The 26,625-nt window shown below is 44.4% G+C and overlaps 2 protein-coding genes across 12 annotated transcripts in view; one reads left to right on the forward strand and one right to left on the reverse strand.

Annotated features, from left to right (window-relative positions):
• LOC115133654 (microtubule-associated protein futsch-like) overlaps positions 1 to 18,105 on the forward strand; it is a 225,581-nt gene extending 207,476 nt beyond the window's left edge. Inside the window, exons 39-45 of the mRNA XM_065021938.1 lie at positions 240 to 1,262; positions 2,200 to 2,292; positions 4,548 to 4,631; positions 4,868 to 5,032; positions 10,786 to 10,974; positions 11,257 to 11,348; positions 11,833 to 18,105. Coding sequence (XP_064878010.1) covers positions 240 to 1,262; positions 2,200 to 2,292; positions 4,548 to 4,631; positions 4,868 to 5,032; positions 10,786 to 10,974; positions 11,257 to 11,348; positions 11,833 to 12,037 — 1,851 coding nt within the window. The 3' untranslated portion in view covers positions 12,038 to 18,105. The remainder of the gene's footprint in view (positions 1 to 239; positions 1,263 to 2,199; positions 2,293 to 4,547; positions 4,632 to 4,867; positions 5,033 to 10,785; positions 10,975 to 11,256; positions 11,349 to 11,832) is intronic.
• Positions 18,106 to 18,167: 62 nt separating this feature from the next.
• LOC115133659 (calcium/calmodulin-dependent protein kinase type II delta chain) overlaps positions 18,168 to 26,625 on the reverse strand; it is a 112,976-nt gene continuing 104,518 nt past the window's right edge. For 10 of the 11 annotated variants that reach the window (XM_029667130.2, XM_029667132.2, XM_029667134.2 and 7 more), the window contains one exon: positions 19,611 to 19,776. Coding sequence is in view for 2 of the 11 variants with exons in the window: in XM_029667132.2 (XP_029522992.1) it covers positions 19,773 to 19,776 (4 nt within the window). In the remaining 9 variants the exon portion in view is untranslated. Of the gene's footprint in view, positions 19,777 to 26,625 lie in introns of all 11 variants that reach the window. The other variant, XM_029667144.2, reaches the window with a different exon arrangement.

Genomic DNA, 26,625 nt, shown 5'->3' on the forward strand with positions numbered 1-26,625 from the left:
TAATAATTTGTGAAAAAGCACAATCTCATTACTGTAATTGTATGGTTTGTTCTCCAATGGTTTGTTTTGAAATTTGTTCTTGCAGTGATTTAAAATATAACATGTTGTTGAAGAAAATGAATCACAAGACCTAGCACTCTATTAGTGTTATGCAGTTTGTTGATGGGATGTCGGTGGTGCATGCTGTAACAACGCATTTCAGTAATCCATGTTCAAGTGATGTCAACATTTATTTCTAGGCTCCGTCTCAAACTGCCAAGGAAATACTGTTGCAGACCGGCTATGGAAAGATGCAAAGTGAATTAAAGTCTACCATGATAATGGAAAGTACTTTACATGAGCAAAAGGCAGTTCCAGCCTTCAGTCAAGAAACCAGTGTATCAGTACTGGCATCTACTAAACAGATGAAGACAGCCACAGGCTACGAACCTCTTATATCAACTCCATTGCAGATCAGTGAACAAGACCCCTTCACTACCCATAGAGCAGTCACACCTAAACTAAAGAAACCTGACTCTGCCCGTCAGGAATTCTCTGGCTCGAGTGAATTTACATGCAAGGAATTTGAGCAGAATCAATCGGGTGAGTTATTTTCGCCGATGTCAAGGCAATTCCTGGTGCCTCCAGACTATGAAGCTGTGTTTTCCGGACGCCAGTCTCTGAGAGTCTCTGAGTGTAGCCAGGTGTCTCCCACTGATATGAGTCCAGTTTCGCCCGTCTTCAGTGACTCTCTGTCAGATAAGAGTCAGGTCACGACGACCACCCTGATAGGTCTTGAGTCCGCTTCCAAGTCTGTTACACCTGGATCCGCAGACGCCTTTGAATTCTCCCCAGACTTTAAGCGAGTGCTCGGTGAATTTGAGAAATCACTCTCTGCATTTGGACCAGATATCCAATCAGATTCCGCCCAAGAAGACTCAGACCTGGAGTTCTTTGACTGCAAAGATGACTTGTCAGACTTCTTAGAGCCAGAGGATCTGGAGCCAGAGGAACCTGAAGACCTCTACCACATTGAAGAGCCTCCTTCCCCAACCCCCTTCGGCAGCACACCAGAGACAGGCTTCCTCAAAGGGAGCCCTATATACAGCGCACAGTTCCTACGGGTGGATGACCAAAAGCGCTTCTCATCGGGTAGTGAAAGTCTTGGGGATTATGGCATTTATGACAGACCAGAAAGTGAAAGTGAAACTGTACCCACATGTGAAGAGCTTCCCTCCAGGTCGCGGGCAGGGTACGATGACGATGAGTACTCTCTGGAACGGGTAAGAGGTCGAGCATGACGACTGCACCCTGCCCTGGCTTGTGTCCCAGCTTCTCAGGCTGATTGCAGTGTTCCCACAGTCCAGAGAGGGCATCAACTCACTCAAACACAAGTACAAAAAGCTTATCAGTGCTGTGTTTGCATGTGTGTATACTTACAAGTCAAACCACTGGTCACTGACCAACACAATGGAGTAATCATGGGACAAAATCAGAAATAAGGAATATACTTACCTTTGAGAATGTTTGCTTGCTGTGTTTGCTAATTATTTTCCTATTTTCAGCTAAGGTATCTGATACAATGAAGAGAACATACAGTACAGTACATACGAATAAATTCCATTAAAAAAAATGAAATAATTGTCAAACCTTTACTGTCAATACTTCATATTCCACATCAACATTCCATACAGAGGTACTTGTTTAGACTTTAACCACCATTTCTTTGGATTATCGTTTACATATCTTGCATGGCTGGTTTTGTTGAAGGGGTGTTGTACAACTGGGCCTTCTCTTCATCTTCCATCTCCAACACCATTTCATAGAACCTCTCTCATATTTGATTTATTTCTGAAAAGTTATATCAGGTCTACGATAGCCTACTTTTGAATGCCTTTTTGCTATTCCAATGAGAGAAAAGTAAAAAGTCCAACCGAGAAAGAGAAAAGAAGGAACACTGTTGCTTGTTGTTTTGTTCTTGCAGTAACTGTGCCTGCAGTAACTGTTCTTGCAGTAACTGTGCCTGCAGTAACTGTTCTTGCAGTAACTGTGCCTGCAGTAACTGTTCTTGCAGTAACTGTGCCTGCAGTAACTGTTCTTGCAGTAACTGTGCCTGCAGTAACTGTTCTTGCAGTAACTGTGCCTGCAGTAACTATACAAAATGTGTAACCATGATATAATGATCTATTATGCTCACAATGGCTGTGTGCTGTCTCTCAGGAGATAAATGAGGAGCTAGGGTTGCTGTCATCGGATAACTCAGAGGAAGAGGTGTTAACCTCCAGGGTGGTCCGACGCAGAGTTATCATCCAGGTATCGGGCATCGGAGAGCATGTAGAGGAGTGGGCGCTGCCATAGTGTGCTGTGGTGCTGGGTTTAGATGGGAGTTGACTTTTTGCTTGTGGGTAATTTTGTTGCTGTGCTGAACTTTGGATAATGCCTATGATATACAGTGGGGCAAAAAAGTATTTAGTCAGCCACCAATTGTGCAAGGTCACCCAAAATATGAGAGAGGCCTGTAATTTACAATCATAGGTACACTTCAACTATGACAGACAAAATGAGAAAAAAAATCCAGAAAATCACATTGTAGGATTTTTTATGAATTTATTTGCAAATTATGGTGGAAAATAAGTATTTGGTCACCTACAAACAAGCAAGATTTCTGGCTCTCACAGACCTGTAACTTCTTCTTTAAGAGGCTCCTCTGTCCTCCACTCGTTACCTGTATTAATGGCACCTGTTTGAACTTGTTATCAGTATAAAATACACCTGTCCACAACCTCAAACAGTCACACTCCAAACTCCACTATGGCCAAGACCAAAGAGCTGTCAAAGGACACCAGAAACAAAATTGTAGACCTGCACCAGGCTGGGAAGACTGAATCCGCAATAGGTAAGCAGCTTGGTTTGAAGAAATCAACTGTGGGAGCAATTATTAGGAAATGGAAGACATACAAGACCACTGATAATCTCCCTCGATCTGGGGCTCCACGCAAGATCTCACCCCGTGGGATCAAAATGATCACAAGAACGGTGAGCAAAAATCCCAGAACCACACGGGGGGACCTAGTGAAAAACCTGCAGAGAGCTGGGACCAAAGTAACAAAGCCTACCATCAGTAACACACTACGTCGCCAGGGACTCAAATCCTGCAGTGCCAGACGTGTCCCCCTTCTTAAGCCAGTACATGTCCAGGCCCGTCTGAAGTTTGCTAGAGAGCATTTGGATGATCCAGGAGAAAATTGGGAGAATGTCATATGATCAGTTGAAACCAAAATATAACTTTTTGGTAAAAACTCAACTCGTCGTGTTTGGAGGACAAAGAATGCTGAGTTGCATCCAAAGAACACCATACCTACTGTGAAGCATGGGGGTGGAAACATCATGCTTTGGGGCTGTTTTTCTGCAAAGGGACCAGGGCGACTGATCCGTGTAAAGGAAAGAATGAATGGGGCCATGTATCGTGAGATTTTGAGTGAAAACCTCCTCCCATCAGCAAGGGCATTGAAGATGAAACGTGGCTGGGTCTTTCAGCATGACAATGATCCCAAACACACCGCCCGGGCAACGAAGGAGTGGCTTCGTAAGAAGCATTTCAAGGTCCTGGAGTGGCCTAGCCAGTCTCCAGATCTCAACCCCATAGAAAATCTTTGGAGGGAGTTGAAAGTCCATGTTGCCCAGCAACAGCCCCATAACATCACTGCTCTAGAGGAGATCTGCATGGAGGAATGGGCCAAAATACCAGCAACAGTGTGTGAAAACCTTGTGAAGACTTACAGAAAACGTTTGACCTCTGTCATTGCCAACAAAGGATATATAACAAAGTATTGAGATAAACTTTTGTTATTGACCAAATACTTATTTTCAACCATAATTTGCAAATAAATTCATTAAAAATCCTACAATGTGATTTTCTGGATTTTTTTCTCATTTTGTCTGTCATAGTTGAAGTGTACCTATGATGAAAATTACAGGCCTCTCTCATATTTTTAAGTGGGTGAACTTGCACAATTGGTGGCTGACTAAATATTTTTTTGCCCCACTGTATATATATATTCATGTTTAGATTTCTGTCTCATTCTGTCTCCGCTTTGTTTTATACTGCACCATCATCTGCCATATCATTTTGTTCTGTGACAGATTGATGAAATATTTGTGACGTTAGATAATGGTGGATATGGTAATGCCTATGATAATGGTGGATATGGTAATGCCTATGATAATGGTGGATATGGTAACGCATATGATAATGGTGGATATGGTAACGCATATGATAATGGCGGATATGGTAACGCATATGATAATGGCGGATATGGTAACGCATACGATAATGGTGGATATGGGAATGTATATGATAATGGTTATATGGTAATGTATATGATAATGGTTGATATGGTAATGTATATGATAATGGTTAGAAATGACTGATCTATGTTGGTTTATTTCCCTTTTTGAGATTGCAATGTTTAAACCGGTTCCTTTGTGTACTTACCTTAACTCCAGTGTGTGTTTCGGGTCTGTTAAGTCAGTGTTCTGACTGTGCATTTACTATGTTCTCTCTCTAGGCGGATGACCTGCCAGACATCCCTCCCCAGACAGTTACAGAAGAACAGTACATGGATGAGCAAGGAAACATGGTAGTCAAGAAGGTAAAGGGACATTTTACACCTACATTCACAGACACTGACCTCTAGAACACTCCCCGATTTACAGTAGACCTCAACAACATAAGAAAAATATAAGCTCCCACCAAATGATGATTATTTATTACATAACTACTATTTATCAATGATTTTCCCAGGCAAATAAGTGTGTTTGCTCTTATATGGCCTAGTCATGCAGCTCAGTGCTCTACATTCCTCTCTCTCTGGTCTCTCTCCCCCAGATCACACGGAAGGTGATCCGTAAGTACTTCTCTCCAGACGGTGTGGAGAGAGAGGAGGTGACGGTGCAGGGATCTCAGCAGGAGATGGTCAGCGTGGAGGAGGGAGACGGCTTCTCCAAGGTGGTGAAGAGGACAGTGGTCCGGAGTGAGGGAGATCAGACTGAGGTCAGTCCGTCCATCTGTCTGTCGTCTTTGTGTCTATACGTTTACATTTTGGTCATTTAGCAGATGCTCTTATCCAGAGCGACTTACAGTAAGTAGTGAGTGCGTACATTTTTGTATTTTGTTTGTACTGGTAAGGGCTGTGTGGTCACAGTAGTTGACCGTTAATTAGCATTAACACATTTAGCATCTCCGGGCTTCCAGACATAACCACTGATGCAGATATATGGAACATCTACATTTTAAAAAGTCTAATAAATCCATGTAATATAGCCATAATAAATCCATTATTTATTTTAGACAAGTCTAAAGAAACATGATGTAGTCTATTTCATAAGAACAGAATAACATACTCTGAGTTGTCCTGATGTGGCTATGCCAAATGACTGTGGGCTACACTAGTTCTTTTAGCAGCCATGATTTGCTTATAATTCAGTGGCATTATTTTATATTATAGTATGAAGAATACAATTGAACAAAGCTGAATAAAATATAAATATTTTCTCCAAACGATTTGACAGAGTGAACACATGCAGCTATTCTGTGTTGATCGGTAAACAAAGAAACTGGTCCTCCTATATGTTTAATTTACAGTTATTAATTTAGTTGTTCTACAAACGTTGGGCTGTATGTTTTGATTTTTAATACATTGTAAGGCTGCATGATGCGACTCTAATAATGATTTGGAAAAAAGTTGCTTGAAAAGCATGAGCTCTGCTTTGTTTTTTTGCGCAGGCTGTACACACTACATCAGTCTCTCATTCACAATTTGACAAGCACTTGATAATGCCAGTGTGCCAGTGGCTGCGCGCTCCATCGCGTGATTGGGTCTTTCTCACAGGCTACAAGTTAAGACAGACTTATCAGGGTTGCGACTGCGCATCCTTATTCAATTCAGAAGTGTATTTTGAAGATATTGGAAGAACTGTCCACATTTAACAAGATGAGTAGGCCTAACGAACAGCAAAAGCAGTAGCCTATGTCAATCTACTATCCCACATAGTACAAAGGTCGACCTATTCTATTCTGTGCGAGAAATAAATATTCCAAACATAGTCTGGGACAGTTGTGGGATGTGATGGAGCCCAAATTAATATGCAATTTGCTGATGCTACAGATCAGAAAGTTAAGCTTAAAATGTTGATAAACTATTAGGCTATTTCTTCACATTATAAGCACAGCAGTGCGCACATGGTAGTAGGATATAAGCGTGAATGTTCCATTAGTGGAAAACACCATTGTCAAAAGTGACCACAAATGCCATTATGCAATTAATGATTTTATTATAAAGGTGCATTTTTATAGCAAAATATTTCTTCCCCAAACTTGAAAGTCACGCTTGCTTATGTATGTCAGTTAGGCTCTACACCCCTTGTAAAGCGGATGAATGTGCTTAATTTTAAGAAATTATTAGGCTCCACACCTTATTAAAGAGAAATAAATATAGTAGGCCTAGCCTATAGAAAGCTGATCCCTCTCTTTTTTAGTAGAGGCCATCATTCTGATTTCTCGTGCAAATTCATAGCCTATAGAAATGTTGCACAACATGAGCTCTCATGAAGTGTTTGAATCGATTTTCATTGATGTCAGAGTGATTAGAGGGACAATAGAGTGCTGAGTACCAGGCAGTTAGCAAGTGTGTTAGGCTACTAATGACCAGCAGCAGCATCAGAGCTTCGAGAAGCCTAATTACTGTGACTAAACAGTCACGTGGAATTTGACTGCCTTCATGACTGCCGGTGTGGAGGTAATACAGTCAACGCGACAGCCCTAGTACTGGACCCCCATGGGAATCGAACCCACGTCTCTGGCATTGCAAATGTCAAGTGTCTATAGTCTTTCTTTGGGGTCAATATTCCAGTGTTTCTGAACACTATTGAGTATTACATGCAAGAACCATTTCAATGGCAATATACTTATGCAGTATACTAGATACTGTAGATATCTGTCAGCTAGAACACTACACCTCCCATAACCCCCTGTGCTACAGGTCCCTGGCCAATTAAGGAGCTGAGTGATAGACTTAAATGTTAACTTGGCAGCATCTGTGCTAAACTGGGAGCATGCCACAAGAGGAGCTGCAAATTGCACAGCTTCATAGACCCAGGGGTTTTTTCTGGATCAAAATGCACAGCTTCATGGACCCAGGGGGTTTTTCTGGATCAAAATGCACAGCTTCATGGACCCAGGGGGTTTTTCTGGATCAAAATGCACAGCTTCATGGACCCAGGGGGTTTTTCTGGATCAAAATGCACAGCTTCATGGACCCAGGGGGTTTTTCTGGATCAAAATGCACAGCTTCATAGACCCAGGGGTTTTTTCTGGATCAAAATGCACAGCTTCATGGACCCAGAGGGTTTTTCTGGATCAAAATGCACAGCTTCATGGACCCAGGGGGTTTTTTCCTGGATCAAAATGCACAGCTTCATGGACCCAGGGGGTTTTTCTGGATCAAAATGCACAGCTTCATGGACCCAGGGGGTTTTTCTGGATCGAAATGCACAGCTTCATGGACCCAGGGGGTTTTTCTGGATCAAAATGGGGCTTAGGCTGTGGGCGTGGCAGTGGGCGTGGCAGCGCATTGGTACCAACCATTAGTATGTGTGTAACGGGGGCTGAGCTATAGCGGAGTTTGTGAGGTAAGGCCGGATCCAGAAGGGGCCCGGGGCCGGGTAATTTTTACAAAAACATCTGTAGAGTCAGAATGTTTTGAGCTATATGTTACTCACAAGCGTCATTAGAAGGTAAAGGGTTCTTCTACATAGAAAATCAGAGGAAATCCCAGGACATTCAGTAGTGTCTATTATGCTGTATAAGCTCACGTAGTTGCTGTCACAAACTCCACACAGTTGTCACTGACTAGTTGGATATTCATTTCCCACTGAGCAAACCATTTCTGTTCTTCTTATAATTCATTTTGATCAGGTTTTTGCTTTGGCTGACCTTATTTTCTTTACTGACATTTGTCAAGGAAACTCATGAATGCAACTGTTTATGTCAAATAGTTTTGTGTTCGACTAAGCTAACATATAGAATAGTTTTAAGATGGCCATACCATAGATCATTTAGCTAGTTGATTTGGAATTTTAGGACCCCTTTGGGTATAATTTTTTTAAATAAAAAATGATTTGATAAATGATTACATTTGGCCTTTACTACTGTAGCCCATAGAAACCCATTGAATAACAAATCCCAAAAAGAAATAATGAGGAATAAGGATTTGAAGTGCCTGTCCTATATCTAGGAGATATAAGAAAGCTCAGGAAATATTTTAGTTTTTTTGGACACATCGTTAAACCCTTATTTTTGTTGCCACAAAACGACCTCCATACTTCCATTTGTTTGTATGGGTTACGTTCAGGCGGGTCCCGTCTTTCCATAGAGTTGTCATAACCGCTTGGACGCTCCAGACGTTTTCGTGAAAAGAGCGATTTTCAGGATGTCTCCTGGTCTGACAAACACCACTGTAGGATTGAGATACAGACAACCTGATATCTCTAGCTTAAACTGAAGGATTTTGATGGGGATTGTTTTATTATGTTACATAGATTGACGCACGGGTGCATCAATAGACTCTTAAGGAAGAATTATTAAAGGTCTTATAAATGAATGATATATACCCATTGATTCTTGAAGAATATAACTTAGAAATGAGCTTAGATGAATAGTCATAAACCATCAGAACCACAAATATAAGCTTGTTTTACTCCAATGTTTTCTAAATAAAGTAAATGTTAACAAGCACTATTTAGCCTCAAAACATGTTTAAAACTATAATTTTGATATCATGGATGGTCAGTCCTTGCATCCATAGCTCTGTCTATGAATTTGAGAGTGGTTCAATTTCTCCAGCCCCCATCTCTCTGCTTTTTAATGAAACAGGTGCATTTTGTTATTGTTTCAACTGCCTATTGCCTCTTTAATGTTTGAATGAAACCCTTTTGAATCATTTAATGTTTGGAGTATATTACATGCTGACCGAGTTAGACCTTTTGATTTGAAATATGAAATAACAAAGTGCAACTGTATATTCAAAACCTTAATTTGCCTTAAATCTGTCTCCTGAGCCCTTTGTACTGAGATCCTTTGCATATTCATATCCACACAAGGGCCATATTCATGGCCCTTGTGTGGTCAACCTCTGGCTACACCACAATATATCATGTATCCTTATTTGCTACAGAGTGTACAGTGCATTCGGAAAGTATTCAGACCCCTGCACGTTAACATTTTGTTACGATACAGCCTTATTCTAAAATTGATTAAATATTTTAAAAATTCTCATCAATCTACACACATTACCCCATAATGACAAAATGAAAACGGTTTTACATTTTTTTCTAAGTTATTAAAAAATAAAACAGAAATACCTTATTTACATACGTATTCAGACCCTTTGCTATGAGACTCGATATTGAGCTCAGGTGCATCCTGTTTCCATTGATCATCCTTAAGATGTTTCTACAACTTGGAGTCCACCTGTGGTAAATTCAATTGATTGGACATGTTTTGGAAAGGCACACACCTGTCTATATAAGGTCCCACAGTTGACAGTGCATGTCAGAGCAAAAACCAAGCTATGAGGTCAAAGGAATTGAATGTAGAGCTCCGAAACAGGATTGTGGGAAAGGTACCAAAACATTTCGGTCCATTGAAGGTCCCCAAGAACGCAGTGGCCTCCATCATTTTTAAATGGAAGAAGTGTGGAACCACCAAGACTCTTCCTAGAGCTGGCCTCCTGGCCAAACGGAGAAACTGTCACTCTGACAGAGCTCTGAAGTTCCTCTGTGGAGATGGGAGAACCTTCCAGAAGGACAACCATCTCTGCAGCACTCCATCAATCTTTCCTTTATGGTAGAGTGGCCAGACGGAAGCCACTCCTCAGTAAAAGGCACATGACAGTCCGCTTGGAATTTGTCAAGGGGCACCTAAAGGACTCTGACCATGAGAAACAAGATTCTCTGGTCTGATGAAACCAACTATTTGGCCTGAATGCCAAGCGTCATGTCTGGAGGAAACCTTGCACCATCCCTACTGTGAAGCTTGGTGGTGGCAGCATCATGCTGTGGGGATGTATTTCAGCATCAGGAACTGGGAGAATAGTCGGGATCGAGGGAAAGATGAACGGAGCAAAGTACAGAGATCCTTGATGAAAACCTGCTCCAAAGAGCTTAGGACCTCAGACTGGGTCGAAGGTTCCTGTCCAACAGGACAAGGACAACGACCCTAAGCACACAGCCAAGACAATGCAGGAGTGGCTTCGGGACAAGTCTCTGAATGTCCCAGAACCTGGACTTGAACCCGGTCAAATATGTCTGGTGAGACCTGAAAATAGCTGTACAGCAATACTCCCCATCCAACCTGACTGAGCTTGAGAGGATCTACTGAGAATAATGGGAGAAACTTCAGACTATGGCACACAAATACAAGTGTGCCAAGCTTGTAGCGTCATACCCAAGAAGACTCGAGGCTGTAATTGCTGCCAAAGGTGCTTCAACAAAGTACTGAATAAAGGGTCTGAATACTTATGTAAATGTGATATTTCTGTAATTTTTTTTGTAAAAATGTCTAAAAAACTGTTTTTGCTTTGTCATTATGGGTTATTGCATGTAGCTGGATGAGGAAAAAAAAAAGATTTAAACCATTTAAAAATAAGGCTTTAATGTAACAAAAGGTGGGAAATGTCAAGGGGTCTGAATACTTTCCGAATGCAGTGTAAATCAGTTAGCTTAGAACCCTATGTTTGATCTCTCCAGTTGACCTTCTCGGAGCCCCTTGCCCTGGGGGCCACCACGGCCTCGGAGATCGAGTCAGAGCAGGCGCAGGGTCGAAAGGTCAGCAAGGTGGTCAAGACGACGGTGGTGAGGGGCGAGAGGATGGAGAAGCAGACGGGTGACCCCTCGCTGGCCGCAGACCTCCCCTCGGCCAAACAGGACTTTGAGAAGGTCAGTAGGTTGAGGGAGAGCAGTTATGATATAAAGCCAGGAAAGTATTTTCTACCTCAGTGGCTCGAGCAGAGCAGGTTGAGCTGGATCAAGTGTTGTAATGCCTGGAACATAAAGCTGAATGCTTAGAGCTTTATAGCATGCCATTGAAATGGTTCTTGACTGACATGTTTGTTACTGTATGACCTGGTAAAACCATATTGAAGTCTTAACTCAACTCTAAGAACAGACACAGGGGTTTTGGTGTTTGATATGTTCTTTTCCTTGTTCTGTCACATCCAGGCATTGAGTTATGCTGGAGGCTTTGGGAAAATTCAACTTCCCCATTTAGTAGAAAAAGAGGTTGTGAAGGAGGACGGTTCTGTTGTCAAAAGGTTTGAGAACAGCATGGGAGTGTTCATTAATTGACCCAAGGTGTCCATGTTTGTACACTCCTGTTAGTTTTTTGAGTGATTTATCTGAAAGCATGATGTAAATAGCTCTTTCTTAACATTTAGTTGACATGCTTAGATAAAATGCTAAGATTCGGACCTGGGCATGTGCAAAGTAAGTTACCCATCGAAGGGTGTGTTTACGATGACTCATACGGTTGCTGTTGGTGATGGTAGAGGAAGGCTAACCTGCATGGATTTTTTTGAGACATAGATTAGCTCGAATGGTTTGGGTCACTATGACCAGTGACCAAAGTTAAGAGTTAGTTTCAGTCAAAATCCTGTCAATGAAGCTTTGACAAAACGTTCAGGTTCTTTTGGAATTATTGGTTAACCAAGTCTAATAAACTCTCTCTTCCATCTCTCACTATTTCTCTCATCTCCTTATCTCCCTCCCTCCCTTGTCTTTTCTCTGTCCCATCTCCAGAACCCAGATGCGTAAGTCTCGTACCCAGAAGAGGACTGTGGCGATGGATGCCCAGGGTAAGCATGTGCACCTGGAGCGGCTGGACGACACCCCAGAGACCCTGCAACCCGATGCCCTTCAACAACACCTGCACTTGCTGCTCCAACGCTATTGCGCCAAGGAGGAGGAGGGAGGAGAGGAGGAGGAGAGGAGAAAGAAGAAGTGATGGGCTTTTTTGATTTGCTGGCTGAGTTGTGTGTCTTCCCTTTTGGCCTCGCCCCCAATGCTACATAAGCCTCCTATCCACAAAAAACCCATGAAGTCTTGTAAGCTATTCTCTACCACAACTCTGACCCCTCGATGACCCCTAACGACCCTTAACCTTTACCAGCCAGACTTCCCCTGCTAACGACACTGGATTACGTTTTGGTTTCAATTTTTGTTTTTCCCTTTTAGTGGCAAATAATGAAACAGTTTATTATTATTTTTTGCTTTTTTTTTGTTTCCAGTTTTTTTTTGCTCATTTTGTGACCAAAGATGGCACCCCCTTTCTCATCGGGTGACTTAGAATATATATTTTTTGTCGTTATCCTTTTGTTTGGTTCTTGTAGTTTTTGGCTGCTGTGGTACAATAAAAAAGAACAACACAAAAAAAAATGCAACGAATGAAAACAGCTACAGGAAATGTATGAAGAGGGTGCACCTCGCACGTTCGCCTCATGCAGAGGCCTCTTTCTGAAAGAACGATTGTAAACATTTGTAAATAGAGAAGACTGGTAGAAAACAAAACAAACAACAATTCAAAAGCATTTGTTACATTTGTCCCACGGTACCTGCTGTACACGTACGTGTACCAATCTGTTCTGTGGTCAAGGGTGAAGGGTCTTGACCCTTTTCATCCGACTATCAAGAGATTGTTACATAGGAGTCCGTTGTCATAAACAGTTTTGGAGAGATACTGTTTTAAAGGAGTGAATGCCATAGTCTTTCATCAAGGACTTTTGAATCAGATAAGCGCAAATACGCTGTGATCTGAACCCCCATTTTATTGAAGCAAATCATCCCCCAAATAACCCTCCACTACAGTTCAGTTTACAAAGTTGGCTCAAGGTGGTTACGTGTGTAATGATGTGGTGTTGTTTGTTTTACATGAGCTTTGTGAACACACGTTCAGCCCCAGCCCCAGGTACTGCCCCGGGTACTGCCCCGGGTACTGCCCCGGGTACTGCCCCAGGTACTGCCCCAGGTACTGCCCCGGGTACTGCCCCGGGTACTGCCCCGGGTACTGCCCCGGGTACTGCCCCGGGTACTGTCCCGGGTACTGCCCCGGGTACTGTCCCAGGTACTGCCCCGGGTACTGCCCCAGGTACTGCCCCAGGTACTGTCCCAGGTACTGCCCCGGGTACTGTCCCGGGTACTGCCCCGGGTACTGCCCCAGGTACTGCCCCAGGTACTGCCCCAGGTACTGTCCCCATCCCCCTGTTTTTCTCTGTCTGTTTCTGTCTTATGGGTGTTGTGTAGTCAAACTTCCTTCTGAGCAGTGCAGCAGACTGCTGCCACCTATGTGTGTGTGTGTGTGTGTGCGCGCACGTATGTACGTGAGTGTGTTTGTGTGTTAGTTCATAGTATCCTCACTGACATTGCGACCTGCCATTTTCGAAATAAATTATCCAGAATGTTCTCCTTTCTTGTCCTTCATGTACGCTCTTTTATCTTCCATTACTACACCTACAGGTCATAACACTAGGTACGTCGCCCCTCCTTCCCTACACCTACAGGTCATAACACTAGGTACGTCGCCCCTCTTTCCCTCCCATTACTACACCTACAGGTCATAACACTAGGTACGTCGCCCCTCCTTCCCTCCCATTACTACACCTACAGGTCATAACACTAGGTACGTCTCCCCTCCTTCCCTCCCATTACTACACCTACAGGTCATAATACTAGGTACGTCGCCCCTCCTTCCCTACCATTACTACACCTACAGGTCATAACACTAGGTACGTCTCCCCTCCTTCCCTCCCATTACTACACCTACAGGTCATAACACTAGGTACGTCGCCCCTCCTTCCCTCCCATTACTACACCTACAGGTCATAATACTAGGTACGTCGCCCCTCCTTCCCTACCATTACTACACCTACAGGTCATAACACTAGGTACGTCTCCCCTCCTTCCCTGCCATTACTACACCTATAGGTCATAACACTAGGTACGTCACCCCTCCTTCCCTACCATTACTACACCTACATGTCATAACACTAGGTATGTCGCCCCTCCTTCCCTCCCATTACTACACCTATAGGTCATAACACTAGGTACGTCGCCCCTCCTTCCCTCCACCTACAGGTCATAACACTAGGTACGTCGCCCCTCCTTCCCTCCCATTACTACACCTACAGGTCATAACACTAGGTACGTCGCCCCTCCTTCCCTACACCTACAGGTCATAACACTAGGTACGTCACCCCTCCTTCCCTCCCATTACTACACCTACAGGTCATAACACTAGGTACGTCGCCCCTGCTTCCCTCCCATTACTACACCTACAGGTCATAATACTAGGTACGTCGCCCCTCCTTCCCTACCATTACTACACCTACAGGTCATAACACTAGGTACGTCTCCCCTCCTTCCCTCCCATTACTACACCTACAGGTCATAATACTAGGTACGTCGCCCCTCCTTCCCTACCATTACTACACCTACAGGTCATAACACTAGGTACGTCTCCCCTCCTTCCCTCCCATTACTACACCTACAGGTCATAACACTAGGTACGTCGCCCCTCCTTCCCTCCCATTACTACACCTACAGGTCATAATACTAGGTACGTCGCCCCTCCTTCCCTACCATTACTACACCTACAGGTCATAACACTAGGTACGTCGCCCCTCCTTCCCTCCCATTACTACACCTACAGGTCATAACACTAGGTACGTCACCCCTCCTTCCCTACCATTACTACACCTACAGGTCATAACACTAGGTATGTCGCCCCTCCTTCCCTCCCATTACTACACCTATAGGTCATAACACTAGGTACGTCGCCCCTCCTTCCCTCCACCTACAGGTCATAACACTAGGTACGTCGCCCCTCCTTCCCTCCCATTACTACACCTACAGGTCATAACACTAGGTACGTCGCCCCTCCTTCCCTACACCTACAGGTCATAACACTAGGTACGTCACCCCTCCTTCCCTCCCATTACTACACCTACAGGTCATAACACTAGGTACGTCGCCCCTGCTTCCCTCCCATTACTACACCTACAGGTCATAATACTAGGTACGTCGCCCCTCCTTCCCTACCATTACTACACCTACAGGTCATAACACTAGGTACGTCTCCCCTCCTTCCCTCCCATTACTACACCTACAGGTCATAACACTAGGTACGTCGCCCCTCCTTCCCTCCCATTACTACACCTACAGGTCATAACACTAGGTACGTCACCCCTCCTTCCCTCCACCTACAGGTCATAACACTAGATACGTCGCCCCTCCTTCCCTCCCATTACTACACCTACAGGTCATAACACTAGGTACGTCTCCCCTCCTTCCCTCCCATTACTATACCTACAGGTCATAACACTAGGTACGTCGCCCCTCCTTCCCTACACCTACAGGTCATAACACTAGGTACGTCTCCCCTCCTTCCCTCCCATTACTACACCTACAGGTCATAACACTAGGTACGTCGCCCCTCCTTCCCTACACCTACAGGTCATAACACTAGGTACGTCACCCCTCCTTCCCTCCACCTACAGGTCATAACACTAGATACGTCGCCCCTCCTTCCCTCCCATTACTACACCTACAGGTCATAACACTAGGTACGTCTCCCCTCCTTCCCTCCCATTACTATACCTACAGGTCATAACACTAGGTACGTCGCCCCTCCTTCCCTACACCTACAGGTCATAACACTAGGTACGTCTCCCCTCCTTCCCTCCCATTACTACACCTATAGGTCATAACACTAGGTATGTCGCCCCTCCTTCCCTCCCATTACTACACCTACAGGTCATAACACTAGGTACGTCGCCCCTCCTTCCCTCCCATTACTACACCTACAGGTCATAACACTAGGTACGTCTCCCCTCCTTCCCTACACCTACAGGTCATAACACTAGGTATGTCGCCCCTCCTTCCCTCCCATTACTACACCTACAGGTCATAACACTAGGTACGTCTCCCCTCCTTCCCTACACCTACAGGTCATAACACTAGGTACGTCTCCCCTCCTTCTCTACACCTACAGGTCATAACACTAGGTACGTCGCCCCTCCTTCCCTTCCATTCCTACACCTACAGGTCATAACACTAGGTACGTCTCCCCTCCTTCTCTACACCTACAGGTCATAACACTAGGTATGTCACCCATTTAAGTCATCCCTCCTTCCCTCCCATTACTACACCTACAGGTCATAACACTAGGTACGTCGCCCCTCCCCTCCAGTCACTTGTGCGTGCCATCTCACCCATCTATCAATGACATTAAAGGTAGACTCAGCAATATGACGAGGATGCAGAAAGTAAACATAGTGGGTCAATTTCCACAACAACTAAGAGCGTTGAAGCGTGAGGCCTCCACTCTCTGAACAACCTGAAGCAAACCTGTGCACATGTGCAGATACTGGGTGTGACTATGTGAGAGCAAAGTCTTGCATCTCACTATCTGCGGTGCTGCTCGTGGCCACATCATTTCATTGAGTCTTTCTTTAAGCCTGTTAAGATTTGTACAAGCAAGTATAGGACAGAGAGAGACCAGTGTGCTGTAGTTCTTCTGTTTAATTTGCTGTTGTTGATTAGATTTGTTTCTGTTGGTTTTATGGTATCCAATAAATGGTGATAAGATCGGCACATCATCTTGAGTTTCTGACAGATTATTTTTGGTCTGCTTCGTGTTTGCGTGTGTTGGTAGCGTGGAGATGGAAGATCCTTGGCCCTTTGACATGCATTATTCCTTGCTCAATGGTATGTTTCCACAATCTTGTTCTGAGGGCAGATTGGTTGGAAGGCCAAGGGATGGAGCTTGAGCTATATGATTGGTTAAACAGTGTGTCAGAGGAAACACTGCACACCTACCTGGCAACCATGTCAGCATGCACTGCATCTGGCCCACCACACGAGTCACTAGTGCACAAAGACATCCCTGCCAGCCAAACCCTCCTCTTATCCAGACTATACTGGGCCAATTGTGTGCCACCATATGGGTCTCCCAGTCGTGGTGAGCTGTCTGAGACTGGACTCGAACCCAGAATCTCTAGTGACACAGCTAGCACTGCCTTAGACCACAGTGCCACTCAGGAGTCCACATTACCTTAGAAAGTAAACTGTTCATCATTTCTTTTGACTGGTTAGATTCAAAAGACCTAAACTTCCAGCTGATGGTGTGTGCCTGAGTGGCAGAGGGTGTAAGACATAGGTTGACATACCAGAAGGTGCCTAGTTCAAATCCCAGTCTATCTGTTGTTTCCCTCACATTCCTTGCCTAAATGTTCTGCCCTCAGAACAAGCTCTACTGTTAATTACCATCCAAGCAATATCATTGTGATTTTGGCCCCCGCAGACTTGCAAGGCCTATTCATTTCAACTGGTATACATGGAGGTGGAGTAAACGCGGAGCAGACTTGCAAGGCCTATTCATTTCAACTGGTATACATGGAGGTGGAGTAAACGCGGAGCAGACTTCTGCGGATTACCTATTGGCCAAGTTTAATTTTGTTTCTACGTATTTATTGATGTCCAGCCATGCTCCTCTCCTCCTCCAGTGTGCGGAGACATGGGTGTGTTTTATGTTTGTGTGAGTGCAAGTTGAAGATGGGAAAGGGAATTTCAATTAAAACTCTTCAACCGATAAGTTGCCATTGTACGCAAGGCTTCACATGAATTCTGAAACGCTCTAGAAACCATGACTGAAAACCAGAAAACAGAACTGACATGGATGTACTGTAATCTTGGGCTGGCTGGCTGGAAGCATCGTTGGGTGTTATCTGTGGTACAGACTTTCTCTATGTAATCTATCTAATATTACGGTTCATCACTTTGCCAATTTACTTTGTGTGATCAAAATTAAAGAAACCAACAAAAAAAAAAGTCAAAAACTTGCATTTGATTTGATGAATCCGCATCTTGTTTCCATGGTGATAACAATATTACACATATGTAAATATCTATGAGGGCATGTATTAGTTAATAAGAAAGGAGGGGAAAGTCTGAATGGCTAACATGGCATAGCAGCTACAGTGTATGTGGCAGAATATTAAATTGTACATGTGTCAAATGTGTGGTGTGGTTGTCATTTTTACTAACCATGCTTTGAAGGATTACACCACAGCCATTAGAAGTAAAATGTTAACTTTTTTAAAATGTATTTTTATTTGTTTATTACAGTGATCACCTCACAAACTTTAAGCTATGGGCAAAGTGACATGGAAATAAGAGATTTGGCAGAAATCACATTTTATTTGATATTTCTTAAACATCTATCAGTCCTTTCTCATCATGACAACAATATACACTTTGTCCCATATTACAGTTCAACGTAACTTAAAAAAAAAAAATTGTCTCACCATTCCTGTAGGAATAAATGGGGGAAGTAATGGTTCTTAACACCACAGTGGACTTCCTAATGGCAAACCTACACAGTGCCTTTAATCCCAAATGGATTACCTCTTTGCCAATCCCAATATTCTAGGTTGACCCCAATTCAATTTGACTAACTCCCTTACATTTCCATCAGCAAAACCAACCTAAACACCCATTTATGAAAATATCTACCAATTAGGAAAAACTAACCAGAACAATGTGATCCCATATGACCGTTTCCCTTCTCAGTATAAAACATTGTGTGTTGCAACTTGTCAAGTAGAGTAACTAACACCCAGGTGTCAGTGGTAAAAGGCTATTTGTCTTCCATAGGTTCTTATGCATGGACACGGGGTTGGGGAGAGAGGAGATGCTACACTAAAGAAACAGAACCATTCGGGTCAATAGTTCCCCAAAAATATAGAACCAATAAAATTCACATAATTATCATCATCCTTATGAAAATATCATGATTAGACTTTTAAACAGTGTTCCATATGTCATACAATGGCTTTAAGTAATACAAGTGAAAGAAAGAATGTAAACTATAGATCAATCATTGAGAATTCGGTCACATTGCGATGATGTAGACACAAACGCATATTATAAAACATAGGATACCATTTTTCCCTTAACATAAACTGTCAATAAAAATTCCCAGTAATCATACTTAATATTGAGCCAGTTGAGAACAACTTAGAATTGTTAAAAGATTGCAAACTAAAGCTCATAATTAAACAGTTTAATATTCCAGATTTTAAGCAAAGATATAGCGATTCACATCAATCACAAGTCAATACATCACCAAAATAAAAGCAAGCTCATGTTTGTCGTTCACTTATGTTCTTAGATTTTTCTGCACCAAGACTGACATTTAAAGAAGGATTGACAGACTGCAATGTTGGTTTAAGGCTAAACCTATATCAGTTCAGTTATTGGGATTGATGTGTAATATTCAGATGAGATGAATACCTTGATGAGTTTGGTGTTGGTTCACCGCATGTTCCTGACACTGATAATATTGAAGATTGAACATTTTCCCATCAAACATAAAACATGTTCAAAAAGAGGAAATCATTGTTTCAGAATAAAAAACATTTTTTTTTTAGTTATAAATGTCCTGCGATGAGACAGAAGGTGATAAAACAACATTTTCACTCAAATGATAAAATACTAAATTATATCGTCAAGATTGTTGTGTATTTCCTTTTCATCTTTTGCAAGAAGAATCTTCAGTTCAGCATCGACGATATGTAAACAACACTCTGAGATGGCAGAGTTGGGCCGAGATTGGATGAGAATGTGACAGACACTTGGTAGGCGGGGTCCATAGATCAGCAACAGCTGCAGGATAGGGCGTCATCTCAACTGCAATACAAAGATCATTTTGGAATTAGTAACTTGTGTTGTATTGTCAAAATGTATGTGAGGCTAGAGAAAGACTAAAGCGGAAACAAAGCAGACCAAGCTAGCTACATAGCTCCCGGATAAAGCAGGTTAGGTGGGCTAAGCTACAGTGCTTACTCCACTAAAAATGTTGCGATTATGCTGCGGGACTTAGAGGTCATTTGTGGTTTAGTATAGTACCCTGCGTCACCACTTCATTGCTCTAGACCACCACAAGGGGGAGTTAGAGCACAGATTATGTTTTTGGGTCCTACTGACAATGAATGGGTGACAAACTAAATAGAAACTGATGCAAGACTTCAGTATTACTTGCTAAAAACAGTTGTTACACTAAGGCTTTTATTCTTTTATTTTGTTAGGATTATTTTGTTCTTACTGTAGTACTTTAGACCGGTCACGTTGAGTGGCGCAAAGGTCTGTGTTGCTACAGATGTTGGTTCAATACCTGCGCCGGACTCAACTTTTTCCTCACTCATTTTACGTTATTTGAAAACGAAATCTCCAAAATGTTTTTATTTTTTAAACAAAGAGATTATTATTATTATTTTAGAATGATATAAAAAGCCAGTGGGATATTCTCACAGATATATTATTAACCCTGCTAATAGGAGGACAATATATATTGGTCATGGCTCCCAATGGGATTGCAATGCAGTTCTCCAGCTGTATCCACTGAAAGCACACAAGGTTTAAAACACGAGGGCAGGGGGCACAGGATGGGCCGCAGAGTCGTGCACAGAAGACCGACCTAGCCCATGGGGAAGGGAGGAGGAAGAAGGCGGAGGGGGTGGACCCCCACCCTGCCACAATGGGTAGCACAGAGCAACACTAAAGCGGCATTGCACTAATAATGGCCCTGACTAGGGAAACGTTCCTGCTGTTCTGTTCTTAGTGCCAGTCTGCAGGTTGAAACTAAAACCAGGTAACTAATAAATGGCATCTTTATGCTTTTGTTAATAAAATAATGATAAAAATACTCTTTCAAAATGCCGATGTCAATTTAGTTATGGATCCATAATGAATTACTATGGGAATAAAAATCACTGAATTACAGAAATATCCTCCAATCCTCTATAGTCCCTGTGCCCAAAAACAAAGGCAACCTGCCTAAAATGACTACAGACCCGTAGCACTCACGTCCGTAGCCATGAAGTGCTTTGAAAGGTTGGTAATGGCTCACATCAACACCATTAACCCAGAAACCCTAGACCCACTCCAATTTGCATAACACCCAAACAGATCCACAGATGATGCAATCTCTATTGCACTCCACACTGCCCTTTCCCACCAGGACAATAGGAACACTTATGTGAGAATGCTATTCATCGACTACAGCTCAGTGTTCAACATCATAGTACCCTCAAAGCTCATCATTAAGCTAAGGATCCTGGGACAAAACACCTCCCTCTGTAACTGGATCCTGGACTTCCTGACAGGCCGCCCCCAGGTGGTGAGGGTAGGTAGCAACACATCTGCCACGCTGATCCTCAAACCTGGAGCTCCCCAGGGGTGCGTGCTCAGTCCCCTCCTGTACTCCCTGTTCACCCACGACTGCATGGCCAGGCAAAACTCCAACAGCATCATTACATTTGCAAACGGCACAACAGTGATAGGCCTGATCACCGACAGATGAGACAGCCTATAGGGAGGAGGTCAAAGACCTGGCCGGGTGGTGCCAGAATAACAACCTATCCCTCAATGTAACCAAGACTAAGGAGATGATTGTGGACTACAGGAAAAGGAGGACCGAGCACGCCACCATTCTCATCGACGGGGCTGTAGTGGAGCAGGTTGAGAGATTCAAGTTCCTTGGTGTCCACATCATCAACAAACTAGAATGGTCCAAACACACCTAGACAGTCGTGAAGAGGGCACGACAAAGCCTATTCCCCCTCAGGAATCTAAAAAGATTTGGCATGGTTCCTGAGATCCTCAAAAGGCAATTGCTCGGACTCTGACCGCAAGGCACAGAGGGTAGTGCGTACGGCCCAGTACATCACTGGGGCTAAGCTGCCTGCCATCCAGGACCTCTACACCAGGTGGTGTCAGAGGAAGGCCCTAAAAATTGTCAAAGACCCCAGCCACCCCAGTCATAGACTGTTCTCTCTACTACCGCGGTACCGGAGTGCCAAGTCTAGGACAAAAAGACTCCTGAACAGGTAATCAAATGGCTACCCGGATTATTTTCATTGTGTGCCCCCTCCCCTCCAAACCAACCTCTCTTTTTACGCTGCTGCTACTCTCTGTTTATCATATATGCATAGTCACTTTAACTATACATTCATGTACATACTACCTCAATTGGGCCGACCAACCAGTGTTCGACATTGGCTAACCGGGCTATCTGCATTGTGTGCCCCCCACCCCCCAACCCCTCTTACGCAGCTGCTACTCTCTGTTTATCATATATACATAGTCACTTTAACTATACATTCATGTACATACTACCTCAATTGGGCCGACCAACCAGTGCTCCACGACATTGGCTAACCGGGCTATCTGCAGTGTCCCGCCACCCGCCACCCCCTCTTTTACACTACTGCTACTCTCTGTTCATCATATATGCATAGTCACTTGAACCATATCTACATGTACATACTACCTCAAATCAGCCTGACTAACCAGTGTCTGTATGTAGCCTCACTACTTTTATAGCCTCGCTACTGTATGTAGCCTCACTACTTTTATAGCCTCGCTACTGTATGTAGCCTCACTACTTTTATAGCCTCGCTACTGTATGTAGCCTCACTACTTTTATAGCCTCGCTACTGTATGTAGCCTCACTACTTTTATAGCCTCGCTACTGTATGTAGCCTCACTACTTTTATAGCCTCGCTACTGTATGTAGCATCGCTACTTTTATAGCCTCGCTACTGTATGTAGCCTCACTACTGTATGTAGCCTCACTACTTTTATAGCCTCACTACTGTATGTAGCCTCACTACTTTTATAGCCTCGCTACTGTATATAGGCTCGGTACTGTATATAGCCTCGCTACTTTTATAGCCTCGCTACTTTTATAGCCTCGCTACTTTTATAGCCTCGCTACTGTATATAGACTCGCTACTGTATATAGACTCGCTACTGTATATAGCCTCGCTACTGTATATAGCCTCGCTACTGTATGTATCCTCGCTACTTTTATAGCCTCGCTACTGTATGTAGCCTCACTACTTTTATAGCCTCGCTACTGTATGTAGCCTCGCTACTTTTATAGCCTCGCTACTGTATGTAGCCTCACTACTTTTATAGCCTCGCTACTGTATGTAGCCTCACTACTTTTATAGCCTCGCTACTGTATGTAGCCTCACTACTTTTATAGCCTCGCTACTGTATGTAGCCTCGCTACTTTTATAGCCTCGCTACTTTTATAGCCTCGCTACTGTATGTAGCCTCGCTACTGTATGTAGCCTCGCTACTGTATGTAGCCTCGCTACTGTATGTAGCCTCGCTACTGTATGTAGCCTCGCTACTGTATATAGCCTCGCTACTGTATATAGCCTCGCTACTTTTATAGCCTCGCTACTTTTATAGCCTCGCTACTTTTATAGCCTCGCTACTGTATATAGCCTCGCTACTGTATATAGCCTCGCTACTTATATAGCCTCGCTACTGTATATAGCCTCGCTACTGTATATAGCCTCGCTACTGTATATAGCCTCGCTACTTTTATAGCCTCGCTACTTTTATAGCCTCGCTACTTTTGTAGCCTCGCTACTGTATGTAGCCTCGCTACTGTATGTAGCCTCGCTACTGTATGTAGCCTCGCTACTGTATGTAGCCTCGCTACTGTATGTAGCCTCGCTACTTTTATAGTCTCGCTACTGTATGTAGCCTCGCTACTGTATGTAGCTTCACTACTTTTATAGCCTCGCTACTGTATATAGCCTCGCTACTGTATATAGCCTCGCTACTGTATATATACATTTACATTTAAGTCATTTAGCAGACGCTCTTATCCAGAGCGACTTACAAATTGGTGCGTTCACCTTAAGACATCCAGTGGAACAGCCACTTTACAATAGTGCATCTAAATCTTTTAAGGGGGGTGAGAAGGATTACTTTATCCTATCCTAGGTATTCCTGAAAGAGGTGGGGTTTCAGGTGTCTCCGGAAGGTGGTGATTGACTCCGCTGTCCTGGCGTCGTGAGGGAGTTTGTTCCACCATTGGGGGGCCAGAGCAGCGAACAGTTTTGACTGGGCTGCGCGGGAACTGTACTTCCTCAGTGGTAGGGAGGCGAGCAGGCCAGAGGTGGATGAACGCAGTGCCCTTGTTTGGGTGTAGGGCCTGATCAGAGCCTGGAGGTACTGAGGTGCCGTTCCCCTCACAGCTCCGTAGGCAAGCACCATGGTCTTGTAGCGGATGCGAGCTTCAACTGGAAGCCAGTGGAGAGAGCGGAGGAGCGGGGTGACGTGAGAGAACTTGGGAAGGTTGAACACCAGATGGGCTGCGGCGTTCTGGATGAGTTGTAGGGGTTTAATGGCACAGGCAGGGAGCCCAGCCAACAGCGAGTTGCAGTAATCCAGACGGGAGATGACAAGTGCCTGGATTAGGACCTGCGCTGCTTCCTGTGTGAGGCAGGGTCGTACTCTGCGGATGTTGTAGAGCATGAACCTACAAGAACGGGCCACCGCCTTGATGTTAGTTGAGAACGACAGGGTGTTGTCCAGGATCACGCCAAGGTTCTTAGCGCTCTGGGAGGAGGACACAATGGAGTTGTCAACCGTGATGGCGAGATCATGGAACGGGCAGTCCTTCCCGGGAGGAAGAGCAGCTCCGTCTTGCCGAGGTTCAGCTTGAGGTGGTGATCCGTCATCCACACTGATATGTCTGCCAGACATGCAGAGATGCGATTCGCCACCTGGTCATCAGAAGGGGGAAAGGAGAAGATTAATTGTGTGTCGTCTGCATAGCAATGATAGGAGAGACCATGTGAGGTTATGACAGAGCCAAGTGACTTGGTGTATAGCGAGAATAGGAGAGGGCCTAGAACAGAGCCCTGGGGACGCCAGTGGTGAGAGCGCGTGGTGAGGAGACAGATTCTCGCCACGCCACCTGGTAGGAGCGACCTGTCAGGTAGGACGCAATCCAAGCGTGGGCCGCGCCGGAGATGCCCAACTCGGAGAGGGTGGAGAGGAGGATCTGATGGTTCACAGTATCGAAGGCAGCCGATAGGTCTAGAAGGATGAGAGCAGAGGAGAGAGAGTTAGCTTTAGCAGTGCGGAGGGCCTCCGTGATACAGAGAAGAGCAGTCTCAGTTGAATGACTAGTCTTGAAACCTGACTGATTTGGATCAAGAAGGTCATTCTGAGAGAGATAGCGGGAGAGCTGGCCAAGGACGGCACGTTCGAGAGTTTTGGAGAGAAAAGAAAGAAGGGATACTGGTCTGTAGTTGTTGACATCGGAGGGATCGAGTGTAGGTTTTTTCAGAAGGGGTGCAACTCTCGCTCTCTTGAAGACAGAAGGGACGTAGCCAGCGGTCAGGGATGAGTTGATGAGCGAGGTGAGGTAAGGGAGAAGGTCTCCGGAAATGGTCTGGAGAAGAGAGGAGGGAATAGGGTCAAGCGGGCAGGTTGTTGGGCGGCCGGCCGTCACAAGACGCGAGATTTCATCTGGAGAGAGAGGGGAGAAAGAGGTCAGAGCACAGGGTAGGGCAGTGTGAGCAGAACCAGCGGTGTCGTTTGACTTAGCAAACGAGGATCGGATGTCGTCGACCTTCTTTTCAAAATGGTTGACGAAGTCATCTGCAGAGAGGGAGGAGGGGGGGGAGGGGAGGAGGATTCAGGAGGGAGGAGAAGGTGGCAAAGAGCTTCCTAGGGTTAGAGGCAGATGCTTGGAATTTAGAGTGGTAGAAAGTGGCTTTAGCAGCAGAGACAGAAGAGGAAAATGTAGAGAGGAGGGAGTGAAAGGATGCCAGGTCCGCAGGGAGGCGAGTTTTCCTCCATTTCCGCTCGGCTGCCCGGAGCCCTGTTCTGTGAGCTCGCAATGATTCGTCGAGCCACGGAGCAGGAGGGGAGGACCGAGCCGGCCTGGAGGATAGGGGACATAGAGAATCAAGGGATGCAGAAAGGGAGGAGAGGAGGGTTGAGGAGGCAGAATCAGGAGGTTGGAGAAGGTTTGAGCAGAGGGAAGAGATGATAGGATGGAAGAGGATAGAGTAGCGGGGGAGAGAGAGCGAAGATTGGGACGGCGCGATACCATCCGAGTAGGGGCAGTGTGGGAGTATATAGCCTCGCTACTGTATATAGCCTCGCTACTGTATATAGCCTCGCTACTTTTATAGCCTCGCTACTTTTATAGCCTCACTACTTTTATAGCCTCGCTACTTTTATAGCCTCGCTACTTTTATAGCCTCGCTACTGTATGTAGCCTCGCTACTTTTATAGCCTCACTACTTTTATAGCCTCACTACTTTTATAGCCTCACTACTTTTATAGCCTCACTACTTTTATAGCCTCACTACTTTTATAGCCTCGCTACTGTATGTAGCCTCGCTACTGTATGTAGCCTCGCTACTGTATGTAGCCTCGCTACTTTATGTAGCCTCACTACTTTTATAGCCTCGTTACTGTATGTAGCCTCACTACTTTTATAGCCTCGCTACTGTATGTAGCCTCGCTACTGTATGTAGCCTCACTACTTTATGTAGCCTCGCTACTGCCTCACTATGTAGCCTCGCTACTTTTATAGCCTGCTATGTAGCCTCGCTACTGTATGTAGCCTCACTGTACCTTTTATAGCCTCGCTACTGTATGTAGCCTCGCTACTGTATGTAGCCTCGCTACTTTTATAGCCTTTTATAGCCTCGC

This window comes from Oncorhynchus nerka, linkage group LG8 (genome assembly GCF_034236695.1).
Source record: "Oncorhynchus nerka isolate Pitt River linkage group LG8, Oner_Uvic_2.0, whole genome shotgun sequence".
Lineage (NCBI taxonomy): Eukaryota > Metazoa > Chordata > Actinopteri > Salmoniformes > Salmonidae > Oncorhynchus > Oncorhynchus nerka.